Here is a 20,747-nt window from a genome sequence, read left to right as displayed (position 1 = left end):
TAAACTTGACTAGAATTGACTTGTCCGTATAATGGTTCGATATAATTGTCCGTTACCAATTTCAACATATTATGGTTGTGTAACGTTTTCTCGATTCGTCCACTAGATGGCAAAGTTACTTTTAATGACTTTTAATCACATTCTATCTTGAACGGAAGTTGAAGGGCTAGCCACTTCCGCTAAATACGTCGTTGATTGTGGATTGCAAGAATATAATCACCGCTGTTCTGGTCCAGAAGGCCAAATAGCGAAAGGTAATCCGATATATTTGTAAATATTAGAATCTTGGTTGTAAAAGAAGTAGAAAATGACGTGATATCTTGTGCAGTTCCCGGAGAAGCCCTTATAACACTCGTATGTCCTTGAATAGTGCGTTTAGCTAATGCCATTCTCCTTGCAGCAAGGAGTCATTTGGCTGCTTTGTGTCAACTATTAGCTTCCAAAGAATGGCAAGTTTTACACAATTCAATATTAGCAACTACCTGAATCACAGATTATTTTATTCCCCAGATGTCTCTCTGAAACATTGTTGTACGTCAGGTCAGTAACGCGAGTTTTTGTTGCTATTGTTGGCAGTAAACGTAGTGAATTAATAGAAACACAACCTTTCGTGAGATCATCCGAGATGAAATTATCCCAAATTCATTTAATTTGTCCAGAAATGATTACTTATTTACGCCACATTTATCCATGTTTATTGGTCTATGCCAGCTCCTTAAGAGTGACAGGAAAACAACGATGCTCTTCCATTAGATGGCAGATGGAAAACTCAACGTGTGCCTCCACGTGTGCTGTGACATTTCTGAAATATCTTGTCTCCATAAATGATAACATGATTACTTTCTTTCTCTCTCTCGCTATCTAGCTATCTAGCGATTTATACACATATTGTTGTTGTTTTTTTATTCATGAAGGATCATGTTGCGCCTGCCAAATGTTGGCCGAGCTTTGGCCGGAGCCACCAAGGGCAGTTTGGCTCCATCCTATCCCAGTAAGTCGTTTCTTTTTATGTGTGAGTTGGTCTGTGTTACATTCGCATGTAAATGGTATTGGCGTAAACAAAGTCAAAAAGTCAAAGTCAAAGTCCGCTTTATTGTCAATTTCTCCACATGCCAGGCACACAAAGAGATCGAAATTACGTTCCCCACCGTCCCACGGTGACTAGACAGTACACAACACTCGCACCAAATAGCACAAAGAGTAAAAACGAACAGACAAGAGCAACGAAGAAGTAATAAGTGCCCGGTCCGCTCGATAGCACGCGCCGCTCCAGTAGCACAGCAGAGTTCGGTGTCCAGCGACCGGACAGTCGCCAGAAGAATGGAAGGCACGGCCGGGCGAGTTGGGCACGCCGCTAGCCTGGCCCGGACGCCTCCGCGCTTCCCCCTCTTCTGCCTCCTCGCACACCGCTTCCGACGCTGCTGGTCCGGGGAAGGAGTAGCAGACGAGTCCAGCGATGATGCAGGCATTGTAGTCCCAGTGACTTTAATGTCCCCGCACCAAAGTCCGAAACGCCGCAAAACTCGCTTTCGCCGATGTCGAGCAGAACCTGCCTGCTGTACTCGTAGCGCTACGTGGTGCGATCAGACAAACACATAAAACTGTCTGACATGAATCTGTTTTAGTGCGGGTTAACATGCGTGCTGCTAGCAACATGGTGGAGGTGTTTGTTGACGGGAAGCCAGTGGAGGTGGAGTCTGGTACTACTGTTCTACAGGTAAAATCAACTTATTTGCTTATTCACAATAATTGAATAAACATATGATAATGCATCAATATTCATAATGTAATTGAAATCACACTAAGTAAAATAAGTTAAGCTAGGTAGATTTGCACAACTACAGTATGTGTGTTCATATTCTTATTTTTTTGTTGCTGTTCCTGATCAGGCCTGTGAAAAGGCAGGAATCCAGATCCCACGGTTCTGCTACCATGAGCGCCTCTCAGTGGCCGGAAATTGCCGCATGTGTCTAGTAGAGATTGAGAAAGCTCCAAAGGTATGATAGTCCACTTCAGAAATCAGGCTCTTGACAACAGTCTGGCTGCTGTAAATTGGTTTCTCCTTCTAGCCGGTGGCAGCCTGTGCTATGCCCGTCATGAAGGGATGGAATATCCTCACAAACTCAGAAAAGACTCGCAAAGCCAGGTGCAAACCTTGATGCTTGTCAAAAATCTGTCCAACTGTAGCTTCTATCTTCAAGGTGTTGGTAACATTTCAAGCACATTTCTTTTGTGCAACCAGAGAGGGAGTGATGGAATTTCTCTTAGCCAACCACCCATTGGACTGTCCAATTTGTGATCAGGGAGGAGAGTGCGACTTGCAGGTAGGTATTGTTTAGAAAACAAGAAGAGAAGAAATCATATTTACTACTGATCTTGAAACTTGACGACTCAGCATTTTGGACCGCTGTGCTTTCAGGATCAGTCTATGCAGTTTGGCTCCGACCGCAGTCGTTTCACAGAGCAGAAACGAGCAGTGGAAGACAAAAACATTGGACCGCTCATCAAAACGATCATGACTCGTTGCATCCAGTGCACACGCTGCGTCCGGTAACAGAGATATCTGAAATACTGTGATGATATCCAAGTATCAACTCCAAACAAATACATTCACTCTTGTTTTCTTGCAGATTTGCCAGCGAAATTGCTGGAGTTGAAGACTTGGGAACAACTGGAAGAGGAAACAACTTGCAAATCGGAACTTATGTGGAGAAGATGTTCATGTCTGAGTTGTCTGGAAACGTTATTGATATTTGCCCCGTTGGCGCTCTCACTTCCAAGCCGTATGCCTTCACCGCACGGCCATGGGAAACCAGGTAGATGAAATTACAGGTTAACTGATCTAAAAGAAGGCTTGCATTTGACACGTTTACCACATTGCAGAAAAACGGAGTCAATTGATGTGTTGGATGCCGTGGGCAGTAACATTGTAGTGAGCACAAGAGGGGGTGAAGTGATGAGGGTGCTGCCCAGGCTCCATGAAGACATTAATGAAGAATGGATCTCTGACAAGACCAGGTAAAATCCCTGCTGCATTAAGCTTATAGCATATTTGTATCACAAAAAAAAATGAAAAAGAGCTTGTTGGGTGTTGTAGGTTTGCTTACGATGGTCTGAAGAGGCAGCGCTTGACGCAGCCGATGGTAAAGGATGAATCGGGTCAACTGACTCCAGTCAGTTGGGAAGATGCACTGACTCGTGTGGCTGGGGCTGTAAGTATGATTGCTTGCTGAGCATCCTTAGGAGAGAAATTTGAAAAGAACTGAGATGCCTTAGGATTAGGGCATGGGAACAACTTCACAGGTTGCGGTAAAAACAGCGGCAGCTTGGAACATTGCGATTAACAGACATGAAATCCACCCTGTGTTTGTGTATTTAGCTGCAAGGTGTACAGTGCAGCGAAGTGGCAGCCATCGCAGGAGGCATGGCAGATGCTGAAGCTCTCGTCTCCCTCAAAGATCTCCTCAACAGGTTGAACTCAGAAAGCCTCTGCACTGAGGAGGTCTTCCCTATGGCTGGAGCTGGGTATGTAGAAGAGGAAAAAAGGCTACTAGCCTACCATGCGTCTCCATCTATTTCCCTCTGTTCTAACTCCCTCTTCAGCACCGATTTGCGGTCCAACTACTTGTTGAACTCGCGCATTGCCGGCATTGAGGACTGTGACCTGCTTCTACTGGTTGGGACTAATCCACGTTACGAAGCTCCGTTGTTCAATGCCAGAATTCGCAAGAGGTAAAATAGCATTAGCTGCATGTTCATTTTACCTGCACCGTTCAATTCGATTCTATCCAAAATTCTGCCCTTTCAAAGATAAGCAGATTGAGCATTGGTATTAAAAATTTTACTCCACTTAACCAATTGAAAGTATTACTCACAAAAACTCAGGCTGAACTTAAAATGCACTAGAACCTTTCAAGGTGAACTTAATTTGCTCTTCCCTCAACTTTTGAATCCCCACGTCCAAATGGACACTGTTTCAAATTTGTTTTCCACTTTCCAACAAGAAACTGAGGATCAATATTTACAGCAGGTGTCTTGTCGTTTTGTTATTTCCAAGAATGTACGCACTAAAATTCACTGGCCTCGTTCGTCCAAGAACAGCGTCTGGTTTAAAAGCTTTATGGGTAGCGGTTGCTAGTTGCATATTCATCATATTACACATTAAGTTTCAGTGATTATTTCATGTTTAGTGTTTTTATACTCTACAACTGTATTCATCATGGCTATAACTGTAGTAACATCCTAACCAAATCAATCAATCAAAGCATTACAGTTGCACAAATTATAATTCACACTTCAAAGAATAAATCAATAATAGATTAATCAGAATATTTACTTGGCACTGACATTTCAACAGTGCACAACAGTCCTAAAGCTTCTATAATGAATATAGTTCTCTTGAGCGCAAAGTCAAGAAGAGTCACTTTGGAACGCATTTCAACAGTGCACAACAGTCCTAAAGCTTCTATGATGACTTAAGTTCTCTTGAGCACACAGGCAAGAAGAGTCACTTTGCATTACTGCTCTCCGGTCTTGCTACTGCTGGTGTGAATCCATTAAGGTTGTGATAGGATTTACCAAAGCTAGCCACATCAAACTAACCTCAATACATGCTGTCAGTCAACCGTCTCCGGGTCGCTTTTTTTCCCCCTCCCCTTGTGTCGTCATAATATCTTGTTTCTGCTGAGTTTAATTCTGCGCCGTTAGGGCCATTTTCGACAGCCGTGATAAGGACGGATACCGAGATCTGAAGTTGGGTAGTGGTAGATGGTAGACATGAACCATCCGTCTCTTATTTGGAGCCTTGCAATAACGAGGAACTGTTGATTAATCAAGCCCTTTTTAAATGAAACAGTTAACATGTGTCTGCCATGCCTTATTGTCTCTACCTGATCCAGCTGGCTTCATAATGAGCTGCGTGTTGCCCTGGTTGGTCACAACATTGACCTGAGTTACACCTATGACCATCTTGGAGAGGAGACATCTGTGCTGAAAGAACTGGCTGATGGAACACACGCATTCTACCAGGTAACATCTGCCCTAACTTGACATTGGAGTTGCAAACATCACCAAGCATACTTTCCTCACTGGCTATTTTCTCTGCGCGCAGGTCCTCGCAGCTGCAAAGCGTCCGGTCGTCATAGTTGGAAGTAGCGCTTTGCAGAGAGAGGACGGTGCTGCTATTTTGAGTTCAGTCTCCTCAATCGCTCAGAATGCCAGAAGCAGTAGCGGAGTGGAGGAAGGGTGGAAAGTGCTCAATGTCCTGCACAGGTATGAAAGGCAGCTATGGTGAATTGGTTATCAAGTTTCAGTTTCTCTGGGTTTGAGCAGAGTGGCCAGTCAAGTAGCAGCTCTGGACTTGGGCTACAAGGCCGGTGTGGATGCCATCAGAACAAACCCACCCAAAGTCTTGTTCTTGCTGGGAGCTGATAGTGGGTGTATCACCCGAGCTGATCTTCCTAAGGGCAGCCTCATCATCTACCAGGGTAAATGCAGACTCAAAGTACCTGTGTTTCCCTAAGTGATGCCAAAATATACTTGAGTTTCTTTTTCAATTCTTGCAGGTCATCATGGTGATCTTGGCGCAACTATGGCGGATATAATCCTCCCCGGAGCTGCGTACACAGAGAAAAATGCCACATATGTCAACACGGAGGGGAGGAGCCAACACACCCGGGTAGCTGTGACAGCGCCGGGAATGGCCCGAGAAGACTGGAAAATCATCAGAGCTGTGGCGGAGGTGAGCAAAAGATTGCACCAGACGCCATACAACAAAATGTTGACAGCCACATAGAGACACGCCTTTGTGCCTGCAGCTGGCAGGTGTGACGCTCCCCTACGACTCGTTGGATGAGGTGCGATCCAGACTTGCTGAGGTGTCTCCAAACCTGGTGCGATATGATGACGTGGAAGAGGCTAACTATTTTAAGCAAGCAAATGAACTTGCCAAGGTAAAATTACATCTTATTGTGTTTTTCTGAGCCACAGTAGTCAGTGCAACAATGCCAGCCAGTTGCGTTTCACCAATTGCAATTTAATTTTATCAATTTTTGTGGATGATGGTAGATTTTTTTTGTATTACCGTAATTTTCGGACTATAAGTCGCTCCGGAGTATAAGTCGCACCAGCCATAAAATGCACAATAAAGTGAAAAAAAAACCATATATAAGTCGCACCGGAGTATAAGTCGCACTTTTGGGGCAAATTTATTTGTCAAAATCCAACACCAAGTACAGACATGAACCAGAAACAACAGGCTAAACGATATGGTATGCTAACGTGACATATACACATAAACGAGGAGCTGAGTACGGGCTTGACGTAACATTGAGTTATTCAAATAAGTATTACATAAATAACACGTTTATCAAACCATCTGTCACTCCAATTCATTAAATCCATCGATCGTCCTTTATGTAAACAATGCCGCATATGCACTCGCTGACATCGGACTCGTAAGGCATTTCTAATTATTCCACAGACCCATATAACGATATATAAAGTATATTTCAAATAACTATCATATAACAACTATCATATAACAACAATATTATCAAACCATCGATCAAATTCCTCGTCCTTTGTCAACAACGCCGCACAGATCTAGTATATAACTAGATTGTACCAGGAAAGATGTGGGTATGGTAAACAGCTCTTTATTTAACAAAACAAGAGTTCAACGAGCCAACTACTGAACTGTAACGATAAAAACATATACAAGTTGCTACATGAAATAAAATATATCAAATAACTATAACATAAATACGTTTTTCAAACCTTGTGTCACTCCAAATAATTAAACCCTTCAAATGTGGAGCCCTTCGTCATCTTGGTCATCCTGCGATCGAATCTTTTGTCCTTTATGTAAACGACCGCCGCGCGGTGCCGGTGACGTCGCTTGCATCGCGGTTCGTTTATCGCGGTTTCACTACATCGCGGATTTTTGAATTTTGAAAATTTTTGAAAAAAATCACATAAGTCGCTCCTGAATATAAGTCGCCCCCCCCACCCAAACTATGAAAAAAAAAAAAACCGCCATTTATAGTCCGAAAATTACGGCATATCAATCAGTTTAATTTGGAAGTTTTCAACTCTTACAATCACATTGGCACCTTCCGTCAGTTCCCGGTTCTCTATGAACCAGTACGTAGCCTACCACTAACAATTGGACAAACCAACCCAAATGCAAAGCTCTATGAATATTTTTCACATTGATTAACAGGAGAGTTTATTCTTGCTGTTCCAAAATGTACACACATTCACTTGGACACCATCATTCCTTTCTCCACCAGGGGATAAAACAGGACCTAATTGCGACGCCTCTGATACCGCCTCAGCTTTCAGTAAAGGACTTCTACATGACAGGTATGAGCAATACTCACAGTTGGAAAGGCCTAAGAAGACTCCAGCTGCCCAAGTCAATAGATTTTCTTCTGTTTCCTTTGTTCTTGTTCAGATGCCATCAGCAGAGCCTCACAGACAATGGCCAAGTGTGTGAAAGCCAGCACAGAGGGCGCTGCCACTGTCGATGAGCCCTCCATTTGTTAAACAGCAATTCGCGTCCATAGACCTTTAGGTCTACTGAAACAATCCACACTTCTCGAAACACAGTTTTGCAGCAAATTAATTTAAATATGTCATAGTTGTAGCCACCTCAATTGCTTTCACTCCTGAAGAACAAGCTTTGTTGGGGTGAGGCTTTAATGTACAAAATGAATAAAGTATTATCCACACAACTTCATGAGTGTATTTAATGGAAATTTTATTTTACAATATGTAAGAATTTACATTTAAAGAATTGACATGTATGGTCACCATGTAGACACGTTAGATAGGATAACTTAGTACTGCTTGCAATAATTGCTTTTCATTTCTCGGTCACTGAGAAGGTCTGGGGAGACTCGCGTGACCTCACGTGGAGCTGTGGTAGGAAACCCCCACATCAGAGAAGTGGTCAATTTCATGGGGAAGACGAGACAACTTCTTTGTCGGCAGTCTAGCCAAAGGACATCAAACCATGCACCAATTAAGATAACTTCTTGGCAGTCCAGCTGAAGGACAGCAAACCATGCACCAATTATCCTCATCTGTGAAACTTCAACCTCATGAAGGGCGGACACTAGTGATGGGTAGATGAGGCGTTATGAAACGTTTCAACGCCTTGCTATACTGTATGATACTGTGTTGACACTGTGTCACTGAGTGCTGACACCTGCTGGACCTTAAAAATGCTACAGGCAACCTAGTTGGTAACCTCAACTGACACTGAGGGACCTATAGTATATACATTAATTAATTTAAGTAATTATATTTTAAATCATATTTAATTTAAAATACATTTTATTTTTTAGTTAATAAAGAATGTGCAGGACCAACCTCAAACACGTGGCGGCCAACAACATAGAACACGTGTACATACACAAACTGCAAAGCCCACCTTTTTTGGTGAAATGTCTTGTAGAAAGTCTGGGTCAGAGAAATGTGTTCTTTGTCACTGCATCACTACCTTTGCAGCTAGGGGCGGATGTGACCTGGAGTTCCGCTTAGAGAATTGGCTTCTTGCTGTTATTAGGCAATTTTGGTAAGAATAAATACTTTGTTGTGTCGCTTACGCAATGGACGAGTGCATGTGTTGATTCCTGCATCCACCCAACGAGCACCTCGGAAGTCCACAAAAGGATAACATTTTATTCGTCAATTGGTCATTTACACAAATAGAGTGGATTCTTCTGCCTTCAAATACAATGGAAAACATCTTTATCGTGCTTACAGAACACCTGTAACAATTCAATTTACTGATTCCCTACCCCCACAAACATTTATAAACTTTACAAAGCAATTATTACACCTGGCAATAAGTGGTGGTGCGTTTTGTTCAAAATGTCCCTCGTTGAGCAAGGAAAACAAAGATGTGGAGTAATAGTTGGTTCTTTATTTGCAAGATCTTGGGTTGTTTTCCGGCAGTCAAACAATGCTTAGCCAAGGTCCTGGAACTCTGGGCCAGCGTGGCGCTTGACCACGGAAGCCCCCCTGAGCTCCAGCTGGAGGTCCCTGGGACTTCCATGATCCGGGGAAAGTGCTTGGCCGAGCTCCTGGAAGCCTAAGCCGGCGTGGCACTTGACCATGGAAACCCCCTTGCGCTCCAGCTGGAGGTCCCCTGGGACTTCCATGATTCGGGGAAAGTGCTTGGCCGAGGTCCTGGAAGCCGGCGTGGCACTTGATCATGGAAGCCCTGAGCTCCAGCTGGAAGTCCCCTGGGACTTCCATGATTCGAGGAAAGTGCTTGGTGGAGGTCCTGGAAGTCTCGGCCGGCGTGGCATGTTTGGTGGGAAGCCCCCCTGAGCTCCAGTTGGAAGTCGGTAGAAGCTCCTTGACCCGGTGAAAATGCTTAGCCAAGGTCCTGGAACTCTCACCTGGCGTGATATTGCCAAAATAAGCCTCCCTGAGCTCCAGCTGGATGTTCGCTGAAAGCTCCACGATCCGGTAAAAATGCTTAGCCGGCCGCCTGGAACTCTCACCCGGCGTGATGTTGCCGAAAGAAGCCCCCCTGAGCTCCAGCTGGAAGTCCGCTCGAAGCTCCACGGGTCACTGAAAATGCTTAGCCGGCCGCTTGGAACTCTAAACCGGCGTAATAATGCAATGGCAGCCGCTCGTGAGCTCCAGCTGGATTTTGTAAAATGTGATATTGGCGGCTCTAGAGTGCCGATTTGACCACTACACATGAAGAAATGACCACCTGCAACGTTTGGTTCATGTTTTACGCGCATTTTTATTTTTATTGCCGAAATCACATTTTCTCGACGAGTTAAGCACGTTTTCTGAACTGTCGCTCTCCTGTCACTCTGGTTTGTTTGGCATAATAAAAAGTGCTCTTGGGGGCTCTAGAGTACCGAGTTGACCATTGCACATGAAGAAATGACCACCTGCAACGTTTGGTTTATGTTTTACGCGCGTTTTTATTTTCATTGCCTAAATCGCATTTTCTCAACGAGTTAAGCACGTTTTCTGAATTGTCGCTCTCGCGTCACTCTGGTTATTTTGGCATAATGAAAAGTGCTCTTGGGGGCTCTGGAATGCCGAGTTGACCACTGCACATGTAGAAATTACCACCTGTAACGTTTGGTTTGTTTTATACACATTTGTATTTTTATTGCCTAAATCGTATTTTCTCGACGAGTTGAGCGCGTTTTCTGAATTGTCGCTCTCCCATCACTCTGGTTAATTTGGCATAGTAAAAAGTGCTCTTGGGGGCTCTAGAGTGCCGAGTTGACCATTGCAAATGAAGAAATGACCACCTGCAACGTTTGGTTTGTTTTATACGCATTTTTATTTTTATTGCCTAAATCGTATTTTCTCGACGAGTCTTCTTCTGCTTATCCAGGATCGGGTCGCGGGGACAGCAGCTTTAGGAGGGACTCCCAGACTTCTCTCTCCCCAGCCACTTCGCCCAGCTTATCCCAGGGAATCCCAAGGCATTCCCAGGCCACCTGAGAGACATCGTCTCTCCAGCGCGTCCTGGGTCATCCACGGGGTCTCCTGCCGGTGGGACATGCCCGGAACACCTCCACAGGGAGGCAACCTGGTGAGATGCCCGATCCACCTCATCTGGCTCCTCTCAACGTGGAGGAGAAGCGGCTCTCCGCCGAGTCTCTCTCGGATGACTGAGCTTCTCACCCTATTGAGAGGAACCACCATTGCTATAGAGGCGTGTCAGCCAGGATGGCCCCACAACATCCAGAGCCTTTAAAAACTCATCTCATCCACCCCTGGCGCCTTGCCCCTGAGGAGTTTTTTTAACTACCTCAGTGACTCTGACCTCAGAGATTGGAGAATCCACTTCAGAGTCTCCATGCCCTTTTTTCACAATGGAAGGCGTGTCAGTGGAATTGAGGAGGTCTTCGAAGTATTCTCCCCACCGACTCACGATAATCCGAATTGAGGTCAGACCACGCCATCTCCACTGTAAACAGTGTTGACGGTGCACTACTTCCCCCTCCTGAGACGCCGGATGGTGGACCAGAATTTCCTTGTAGCCGACCGAAAGTCATTCTACATGGCCTTGCCAAACTCCTCCCATGCCCGGGTTTTTTGCCTCAGCAACCACTGAAGTCGCGTTCCGCTTGGCCATCCCGTACCCGCTGGCTGCCTCCGGAATCCCACCGGACGAAACGGCCCGATAGGATTGCTTCAACTTGACGGCATCCCTTCTCGCCCGTGTCTACCAGCTGGTTCAGGGATTGCCGCCCCGACAGGCACCGACCACCTTACGGCCACAGCTCCGGTCGGCTGCCTCAACAATGGAGGCACGGAACATGGGCCACTCGGACATAATGTCCCCCGCCTTCTCTGGGATGTGGGAAAAGCTCTGGCGAAGGTGGGAGTTTAAGCTCTTCCTGACAGGGGATTCTGTCAGACGTTCCCAGCAGACCTTTACAGTACGTTTGTGTCTGCCAGGTCGGACCGACATCTTCCCTCACCATCGGAGCCGACCCACCACCAGGTGGTGATCAGTTGACAGCTCCGTCCCTCTCTTCACCAGAGTGTCCAAAACATGTGGCCGCAAATCCGATGACATGACTACAAAGTCGATCATTGAACTGCGGCCTATGGTGTCCTGGTGCCAAGTGCACACATGGTGTTCATTATAGAAAATCTGTGCCGAGCACAGAAGTCCAATAATAGAACACCGCTTGGGTTCACATCGGAGAGCCTGTTCCTCCCAATCACGCCCTTCCAGGTCCAGCCCCTCTCGAGAGGGCTTGTACCAGACCCCTAACTGTGTGCGGAGGCAAGTCCGACTATGTCTAGTCAGAACTTTTCTGCCTCACACACCAGCTCGGGCTCCTTTCCAGACATTCTATATCCCAAGAGCCAATTTCTGCAGCTGGGGATCCGACCGCCAAGGTCCCCGCCTTTGGACGAAGCCCAGCTCACTTTGCACCCGACCCCTTTGGCCCCTCTCACTGGTGAGCCCATGGGAAGCACTCGTTCACTGAAGCACTCGTTCACTAATTAAATCAAAATCAATGTCACTAATTAACTAGTGACTCACTATGGCTCAAACCAGTTCACTAGAAAGAAAAGATGTGTTTCACTAGTTGGCATGTGAGGTTAAATTGGGACCAACTCGTGAACTAGTGGATATTTTTACATTAACTAGTTGACTCGTAAACATTTTGCACCTCACTAGTTAGCTTGTAAAGTCAAAATAGATTTAAGTAGCTAAGTAGTCTGTGTTTGTGCATTCACGAGTAAACATGTAACCCATAACATGCAGCTTCTATTGACTTCTATTCACAATTCCACATGACAACACGTTAGCTAGTGTAAAACATGCAAATAAAGTGGGTAGGATAATGACAAAATCTGAATCCTGATTGGTGTATTTCAACTGTATAGCCAATAGGAACCTTGGATTTACACATCTGTCCCACCTCAATAGTTTTTTGTTCAACTAGTTCACTAGTGAGCAGGTTGGCATCCATTAGTTCTACTCGTGAACATTTTTTCCCTCACTAGTAGAACTAGTTAAGTCAAATTGCCGCAATAGTGTATAATTGGGGCATGACTAGTAATCAAGTAGAAAAAATTTTAGACTCACTAGTTTGATATCAAGGATTCAAGGGGCTTTCACGAGTTAACATGTCAGTGTTTTAGCCATCCTAGTTACCTAGTGAGTATTTCAGCTCTTACTAGTTTACTTGTGCAGAAAATCACAAGTCACAAGTTAACATGTTGGAATAAATCATGTTTGAGTAGTTTGCAAGTTGTTGAAAACGAGTGACTGGTTTAAGTTTCTGTGCAACTTGTATGACAATTTGTATGACTAGTGTGGCTCAATGTCCAACTAGTGCTGACAAAGACCGTACTAGTGAAGAACACTAATGTCCGATATCAAGGATATGGAATGGTCAAATGGCTTGCCATACGGTTAGGCCTTCTGCCGCAATTTTGCAGAGAAGGCTCCACAGCTGTGTCTTGATCTTTCTGGCATATATTAAATCAGTGGTCTCAAATTCTTGATCCACGGGCGAATTGCGGCCACTGGACGATAGTTTGTGGCCCTCGGCTTAATATGAAAGTTTAATGTTAGTGTGGCCTGCAATTTTGATATCAATGGTTGGGTGCTGATTCAAATGTGCTTTTTTTTGGGAGCACATGTACGAGTGCGAAAAGGTCTTTTCTAAATTTCAATATGCCCCCAATACAGGTCCAGACTTATTGATGCGCATTTTCAAAACTATGACAGAGTCTCAACTGCTTCCTCCCTCATGCCAAATGTAACTCAGCAATGCAAAAGGAAGCGCTGCCAGGTCTCTAGCAGCAAGAAGTTGGCAGAAGCCATGTTCAGAACAATGTTCCTTCCAAATGTAAAGGACTGTTAATACAGACATGTGCTAAAAGTCTGTATTAACAGGCAGAACTGTTAATACAGATGTGAATATGAATAACACATTTTTCTAGTCAGCAACTAGATATGTTTTTTTCAGGTTTCTATATCTGCTGTATTGTTAGAGATGTTCCGACTCTAACTTATTGTGCAAGAACCACACGAGACAGTATGCCCTTTTGAACACTTGCACGTGGAGAATTTGTTCGTCATTGTAGATACAACAATGTCCGAACAAATTCTGCAAGTGGAGAATTTGTTCGTTGCTGTAGACACAGCAATGTCCGAACAAAGTCTGCCGTTGCATTCATGCAAGACAGTATTTATTGAGAAAAGAAGGGTGGGGGTGACAATTTACATGTGTGGTGGCCAAGGTGGGGGTGAAACACCTGGCCTCTGATCACATCATAGCGGGGGATGTTTTACGATGTTGAGTAGACAGAACAACTTTGATTGCGTCTTCTACAATTGGTCAATCAGTGCAAAGGATCTTAGCACTTTGTTCTACTACTTTGTTAAGACAGGACAAGCTTAGGTTAATTATTACTGATTACATTCCAACATAATATGATCAACCTAATCTATTCAACCCTAACATATCCCTCCTGTTTATCATATGATGTTGTCAAGAAAAACAATTTAAAAAACAAACAAAAAAAAACAACAAAAACACAGAAACAGCGTATCATTGCACCCATCACTTGCGAAGCATTTTCGATGGCCAAATCATTAAGTGTCTGTAAGACATGTACGGCTAAACAGCATCATTGCAATCTACGTATATCAATTTTAGTGTGTGAGTGAAAAACCTGCGGCAAGATGTTATAATGCAGGAAAAGTCTCACACGGTCCCTCTGCCTTAGGCGACCAGAATGTTACCAATAACAACAGTCAAGACAAAAATTGCTCGTGATTGTTCAGCCGTCGGGGGCTTGGCACGCCCACTGTTGGAGGGTGAGCACAATTCTCACCCCCTCTGCAGCACTGCTTCGTCGGGGGAGAACCTGGAAGTGTCTGCCGTGTGGTTGTCGTCTTCAGTCTTCAGTGGCCAGGGTAGACTACCTGGCCACCAAGGGGGAAGAGGATTATTCTGCCTCTATTTGAATTGGGGGCGGGGACGCTGTCGATGGTGGATCTGCTTCCTTGCTGGAACCGTCGTGTTGCAGTCATCAAGTCCAGAACCATCCCCAGACAGGATCATGAGAGTCAAAGGTCACAACAGTCCTGCGTCGACGTGCAGAAGAGTTGCGTGCTGTCGTCAGCTGATGATGTTGTATCCTGTAGGTGTGGTCTGTCACCCACACTGGTGCACACACTTGTCCAGTTGGCGGGCAGCATCGGACAACCACTTGAAATGGCTCTCTCATCCTGACACTTAGCAGTGACATCCAAAGCTCCCATCCAGTGTCCTCCTGGAGAGCAGTCGTCGTTGATGCATTTGTGGGTCTTGTTTCCTTGGATGTAACATGTATAGTTCACTTCAGCTGGTCTCTCTGTGTAGGCCACTTGCGGCAACGTTCGTCCTTTAACAGTTGCGTTGACATTAATCCAAAAGAGTTTGATCACAAGTTCTTTTCTGTGAGTCCAATAAAATCCATGTGCATGATTTGGAATGGGTAAGATGGTTTTGGAAATGAGCCTCTCTTAGGTCTCATGTTTCCTTGTGGATTATGTTTTACACAAACAGGACATGCTTTACAAAAAAAAATAAGTAAGCATCTGAACCAAAGGTAGTGAATTGACCTTTTTTTTTTTTTTTTTTTTTAATTTATACTACCATTCACACTCTCAATCACACAACTTTCATGCAAACAGCTCGGAAAAACAGACCAAAAAAAAAGAATCTATGCCCTTCCTCAATTAAGAAAAAGAAGCTCTGTTTTTTTTCTTAGCCTGTTCCTTCCCCTGGGGCGAGAACCCCAGCTGTTTCTTAGCTCGGACAAACCAAAGCCGTATCTCATAGCTCGGATAAACCAAACCGTAAACTTCATAGCTCGGACAAACCAAAGCCGTATCTCATAGCTCGGACAAACCAAAGCCGTATCTCATAGCTCGGACAAACCAGAGCCGTATCTCATAGCTCGGACAAACCAAAGCCGTATCTCATAGCTCGGACAAACCAAAGCCGTATCTCATAGCTCGGACAAACCAAAGCCGTATCTCATAGCTCGGACAAACCAAAGCCGTATCTCATAGCTCGGACAAACCAAAGCCGTATATCATAGCTCGGACAAACCAGAGCCGTATCTCATAGCTCGGACAAACCAAAGCCGTATCTTTTTTTTCTTTTTTCTTTTTTTTCTTTCAACCCCTTTCACAACAACACAATCACACAATTTTTAGGGCTTTAACTTACTTGTCCCCTGGTTCGTTGCACTGCCGGATTCCGTCAATCCACTGTTGTTCGACGAAGGCAGACCTTAGATGCTGGCCCAGCGAAGAATTTACTTGCCAGGTCTTTTCTTTACCAGGTCCTCCTAATGGACGCTGGCTTGTCGACAATGCAGCACGTCGTCCTCCGTCGATCAGCAGTGGGTATGTTGGATCCGGGTCACGGCACCAAAATGTTAGAGATGTTTCGACTCTAACTTATTGTGCAAGAACCACACGAGACAGTATGCCCTTTTGAACACTTGCACGTGGAGAATTTGTTCGTCATTGTAGATACAACAATGTCCGAACAAATTCTGCAAGTGGAGAATTTGTTCGTTGCTGTAGACACAGCAATGTCCGAACAAAGTCTGCCGTTGCATTCATGCAAGACAGTATTTATTGAGAAAAGAAGGGTGGGGGTGACAATTTACATGTGTGGTGGCCAAGGTGGGGGTGAAACACCTGGCCTCTGATCACATCATAGCGGGGGATGTTTTACGATGTTGAGTAGACAGAACAACTTTGATTGCGTCTTCTACAATTGGTCAATCAGTGCAAAGGATCTTAGCACTTTGTTCTACTACTTTGTTAAGACAGGACAAGCTTAGGTTAATTATTACTGATTACATTCCAACATAATATGATCAACCTAATCTATTCAACCCTAACATGTATTATTATTGTTTTCATTATTATCCTTTTATTTGTTTATTACTTTTTGATAATTATTTTTATTCCATTTGATAATATTAAAAGTTTTTATCCGAGCCTAAAAAAAAACAATGCAGCCCAGCCTCACCCCTGGTTCTACCTTCAGTGGCCCCCAGGTAAATGAAGTTTGAGCCCCTAGTATTAAATACTAGTTAAACTGAAAAGGCAGTCTTCTGATGATTACTATTAGCTTAGCAAGCATTAAAGATAAAGAACTGGTCAGAGGGTCTAAACATTAACATAAATTTGAAACTTTGTAAAACACATCAGGCCTGGTCAAAGCATTATTTCATTAGGTTATTGTGTGATTCAAACAAATGTTTTCACAAATGTCAGCTTTCATCTAACTCTATGACATATTGGAGGTTTATGTTACAATAAATACAAATCTATAAAACGTTTCTTGGAATCATATGCTAATCTAATAGGACATCTACCTTCATTTTTAAATGTGTCCCATTTATAGAGGTCACATTTTATTAAACTTTTTACAGTACTGCTTGGAGGAAGAAGCTGTCTCTGTGTCTGCTGGTTTTGGCGTACAGAGCTCTATATATTGTAAGCGTATGGCATCACCAGCAGAGGGAAGCATATAAACTCACTCACTCTATTGGGTGGAAACCTTGAGGTCAAAGCTACGCCAACATGTCAGGAGTGCTTTTGTGTTTATTTTAACAGAAGAAACAATTCACATAAAAGGCGGATGGGCAGAAAAAATAGAGACTGGGAGGCAGTCAAGGATCAGGGCTATTTTAAAGGCACTTGTTTTTCAAGAGAGGAAGCTTGTCTCCATGGTATGAAGTTGTTTTTTTGTGGTCACGAAGGATACATGCTCAATCAATACAATTCAGCAGAGTCCCAAAACAAAAGTAAAGAAGAGGCAGCATAGTCCACTTCAGGTACTTCTCAAAAATGTAATCGTGTCAAATGGCCTTTGCAGGAGATATGATGACAGACACAAGGCACCAAGTTTGTAGACCTAAGCCAGACAGGAAATATGAGTGTGATCCAGGTGGGAATGCACCCTGTGATCTTGTGACATATTCCTAAGGAGCTGGCATCACCTAAATGCAAGGTATGGTACCAGTGAGGGGAAAATCAGAGTCATGGTTATTTGCAATACCATGACAGTTCTCTCTCACTTACAAACACACACACACACACACACACACACACACACACACACACACACACACACACACACACACACACACACACACACACACACACACACACACACACACACACGCACACACACACACACACACGCACACACACGCACGCACACACACGCACACACACACACACAAACACACACAAACACACACACAAACACAAACAGTATGCGCTCATGGCCGAAGCCAGGCGTGTTGCAGACATTCGGCAGCGGTTGCTCTGTGTTCTGGCTCCAGCTCTAACATGCCAGACAGGAAACCGCTGAACTGAGCAGCCTCTTCCAGTGGCCACTCGTACTTCTCTAGAAGAATCTCAAAGAGAGCCCATGGCTTCAAGCTGGAGATGTGGCGGAGGTCACCTGATGGCCACATATGGATCACATAATAGAATGTGCACACACGCCAAGGACTTACGTGGGGGCTCACCTCGTCTGTTGAAGTATTCTCTAGAGTATCTGCCAGACAAGGCGAACGGCAAAGGGATGGAGCCCAGCAACTCGATGATGTGAGCAATGTGATCTGAACAAAAACCATCAACGTTACTCCCTGCACTGTGTCTGTGCAGTGGTGCTGTCGTCAATGAAAATTAGAGGCTTGTTGACGAGACTATTGATGCGCACCAGAGTATAAGTTGCTCTTTTGGGGCAAATTTATTTGTCAAATCCAACACCAAGAACAGACATGAACCAGCAACAACAGGCTAAACGATACGGTATGCTAACGTGACATATACACAAAGGAGGAGCTTAGAACGGGCCTGATGTAACATTCAGAGTTATTCAGTATGTATTTCATAAATAACACGTTTATCAAACCATCTGTGTCACTCCAATTCATTAAATCCATCGATCGTCCTTTATGTAAACAATGCCGCATATGCGCCGCGCCGCTGACATCGGACTCGTAAGGCATTTCAAATTATTCCACAGACCCATATAACAATATAAAAAGTATATTTCAAATGACTATCATATTACAACAATATTATCAAACCATCTGTGACACACGAGGAGCTGAGAACGAGCCTGACGTAACATTCAGAGTTATTCAAGTAAGTATTACTTAAATAACACGTTTATCAAACCATCTGTGTCACTCCAATTCATTAAACCCATCGATCGCGCCGCATATGCTGACTTCAGACCCGTGGTAAGTCGCATTTCTAATTTTTCCACAGACCCATATAACGATATATAAAGTATATTTCAAATAAGTATCATATTACAACAATATTATTATTATATTATTATTGCTTATTGATTCTTAGACCCATATAACGATATATGAAGTATATTTCAAATAACTATCATATTACAACAATATTATCAAACCATCTGTGTCACTCCAAATCATTAAATCCATTGATCAAATTCCTTGTCCTTGATGTCAACAACGCCGCACAGATCTAATATTTAACTAGATTGTATATAACTATATTGTAGTGCAAATGTATTGTATTGTATTGTTCGAGAAGGACCGGGCGTGCGTAAAAGCCATAATAGTTTTTGAAACCTTCTGTGTCACTTCAAATCATTAAATCCTTCAAACTCTTCGTCCTCCGTGTCACTTACAAACAAAGCCACTAATGATGCCGGTAGTACGTGGGGCCCTTCATCATCTTCATCATCCCATGATCAAATCCTTTGCCCTTTATGCAAACAACTGCCGCGCGGCACGGGTGACGTCACTTGCAGTTCAAATGACAGTAATCCCTTGCTACATCGCGGTTCGTTTATCGTGGTTTCACTACATCCCGGATTTTCGAATTTTGAAAATTTGTGAAAAAAATCACATATAAGTCGCTCCTGAAAATAAGTCGCCCCCCCCACCAAAATTATGACAAAAACCGCGACTTATAGTCCGAAAGTTACGGTAGTTATATACTAGATCTGTGCGGCGCGGCGTTGTTGACATAAAGGACAAGGAATTTGATCGATGGATTTAATGATTTGGAATGACACAGATGGTATGATAATATTGTTGTTATATAAACCCACGTCTTTCCTGGTACTTTGTTAACGCTCCAATATAGTTATATACTAGATCTGTGCGGCGCGCATGCGCGGCGTTGTTGACATGAAGGAGGAGGAATTTGATTAATGGATTTAATGATTTGGAGTGACACAGATGGTTTGATAATATTGTTGTTATATAAACCCACGTCTTTCCTGGTACTTTGTTAACGCTACAATATAGTTATATACTAGATCTCGGCAGCGCAGGCGCGGCGTTGTTGACATAAAGAACGAGGAATTTGATCGATGAATTTTATGATTTGGAGTGACACGGATGGTTTGATAATATTGTTTTAATATGATAGTTATTTGAATTATACTTTATATATCGTTATGTGGGTCTGTGGAATAATTAGAAATGCAACTTACAACGGGTCCGACGTGAGCATATCCGGCATTGTTTACATATAGCACGATCGATGGATTTAATGAATTGGAGTGACACACACGGTTTGATAAACGTGTTATTTATTTAATACTTACTTGAATAACTCTGGATGTTACGTCAGGCTCGTTCTCAGCTCCTCGTTTGTGTATATTTCACGTTACCATACCGTATCGTTTAGCTTGTTGTTGCTGGTTTATGTCTGTTTTTGGTGTTGGATCTTGGCAAATAAATTTGCCCCAAAAGTGCGACTTATACTCCTGTGCGACATATATGGTTTTTTTTTTTCATTTTATTGTGCATTTTATGGCTGGTGCGACTTATACTCTGGGCGACTTATAGTTGGAAAATTACGATATATTGTAGCGTTAACAAAGTACCAGGAAAGATGTGGGTTTGGTATATGGGTCTTTATTTAACAAAACAAGAGTTCAACGAGCGAACAACTACTGAACTGTAACGATAAAAACATATACAAGTTGCTCCACGAAATAAAATATATCAAATAACTATAACATAAATTGCCTTTCAAACCTTGTGTCACTCCAAATCATTAAATCCTTCAAACATGGGGCCCTTCATCATCCCGCGATTGAATCCTTTGTCCGTTATGTAAACAACCACCGTGCGGCGCCGGTGACATCACTTGCAGTTCAAATGACAGTAATCCCTTGCTATATCGCGGTTCGTTTGTATCG

General features: G+C 43.6%; 2 protein-coding genes across 6 annotated transcripts in view; one reads left to right on the top strand and one right to left on the bottom strand.

The window, feature by feature from the left end:
* The first annotated feature begins 97 nt into the window (after nucleotides 1–97).
* ndufs1 (NADH:ubiquinone oxidoreductase core subunit S1) lies at nucleotides 98–7,736 on the top strand. Of its 2 annotated transcripts, XM_085909631.1 has the most exons (20): nucleotides 337–449; nucleotides 511–540; nucleotides 915–991; nucleotides 1,626–1,717; nucleotides 1,890–1,997; nucleotides 2,070–2,146; nucleotides 2,243–2,324; nucleotides 2,420–2,550; nucleotides 2,631–2,816; nucleotides 2,884–3,018; nucleotides 3,098–3,212; nucleotides 3,380–3,525; nucleotides 3,604–3,732; nucleotides 4,899–5,028; nucleotides 5,111–5,271; nucleotides 5,332–5,486; nucleotides 5,565–5,740; nucleotides 5,817–5,951; nucleotides 7,293–7,365; nucleotides 7,457–7,736. In XM_085909631.1, exons 3-20 carry the CDS (start codon nucleotides 919–921, stop codon nucleotides 7,546–7,548), a joined length of 2,196 nt encoding a protein of 731 aa, XP_085765757.1. In that variant the 5' UTR covers nucleotides 337–449; nucleotides 511–540; nucleotides 915–918; the 3' UTR covers nucleotides 7,549–7,736. The 2 variants fall into 2 exon arrangements, with proteins under 2 accessions (XP_085765748.1, XP_085765757.1); XM_085909622.1 differs by lacking the exons at nucleotides 337–449; nucleotides 511–540 and adding an exon at nucleotides 98–254.
* A 5,791-nt stretch (nucleotides 7,737–13,527) lies between these two features.
* The window catches only part of LOC147061389 (SRSF protein kinase 3-like), a 79,435-nt gene continuing 72,215 nt past the window's right edge, over nucleotides 13,528–20,747 (bottom strand). For all 4 annotated transcript variants that reach the window (XM_085910434.1, XM_085910439.1, XM_085910447.1 and 1 more), the window contains 2 exons: nucleotides 18,076–18,168; nucleotides 13,528–18,008 (listed from right to left, as the gene is read on the bottom strand). In XM_085910434.1, the coding sequence (XP_085766560.1) occupies nucleotides 17,824–18,008; nucleotides 18,076–18,168 (278 nt within the window). In that variant the 3' untranslated portion in view covers nucleotides 13,528–17,823. The remainder of the gene's footprint in view (nucleotides 18,009–18,075; nucleotides 18,169–20,747) is intronic.

The sequence above is a fragment of the Syngnathus leptorhynchus genome, chromosome 1 (assembly GCF_054491065.1).
Source record: "Syngnathus leptorhynchus isolate UIUO chromosome 1, UIUO_Slep, whole genome shotgun sequence".
Lineage (NCBI taxonomy): Eukaryota > Metazoa > Chordata > Actinopteri > Syngnathiformes > Syngnathidae > Syngnathus > Syngnathus leptorhynchus.
This window is presented reverse-complemented; position numbering and strand designations above follow the sequence as displayed.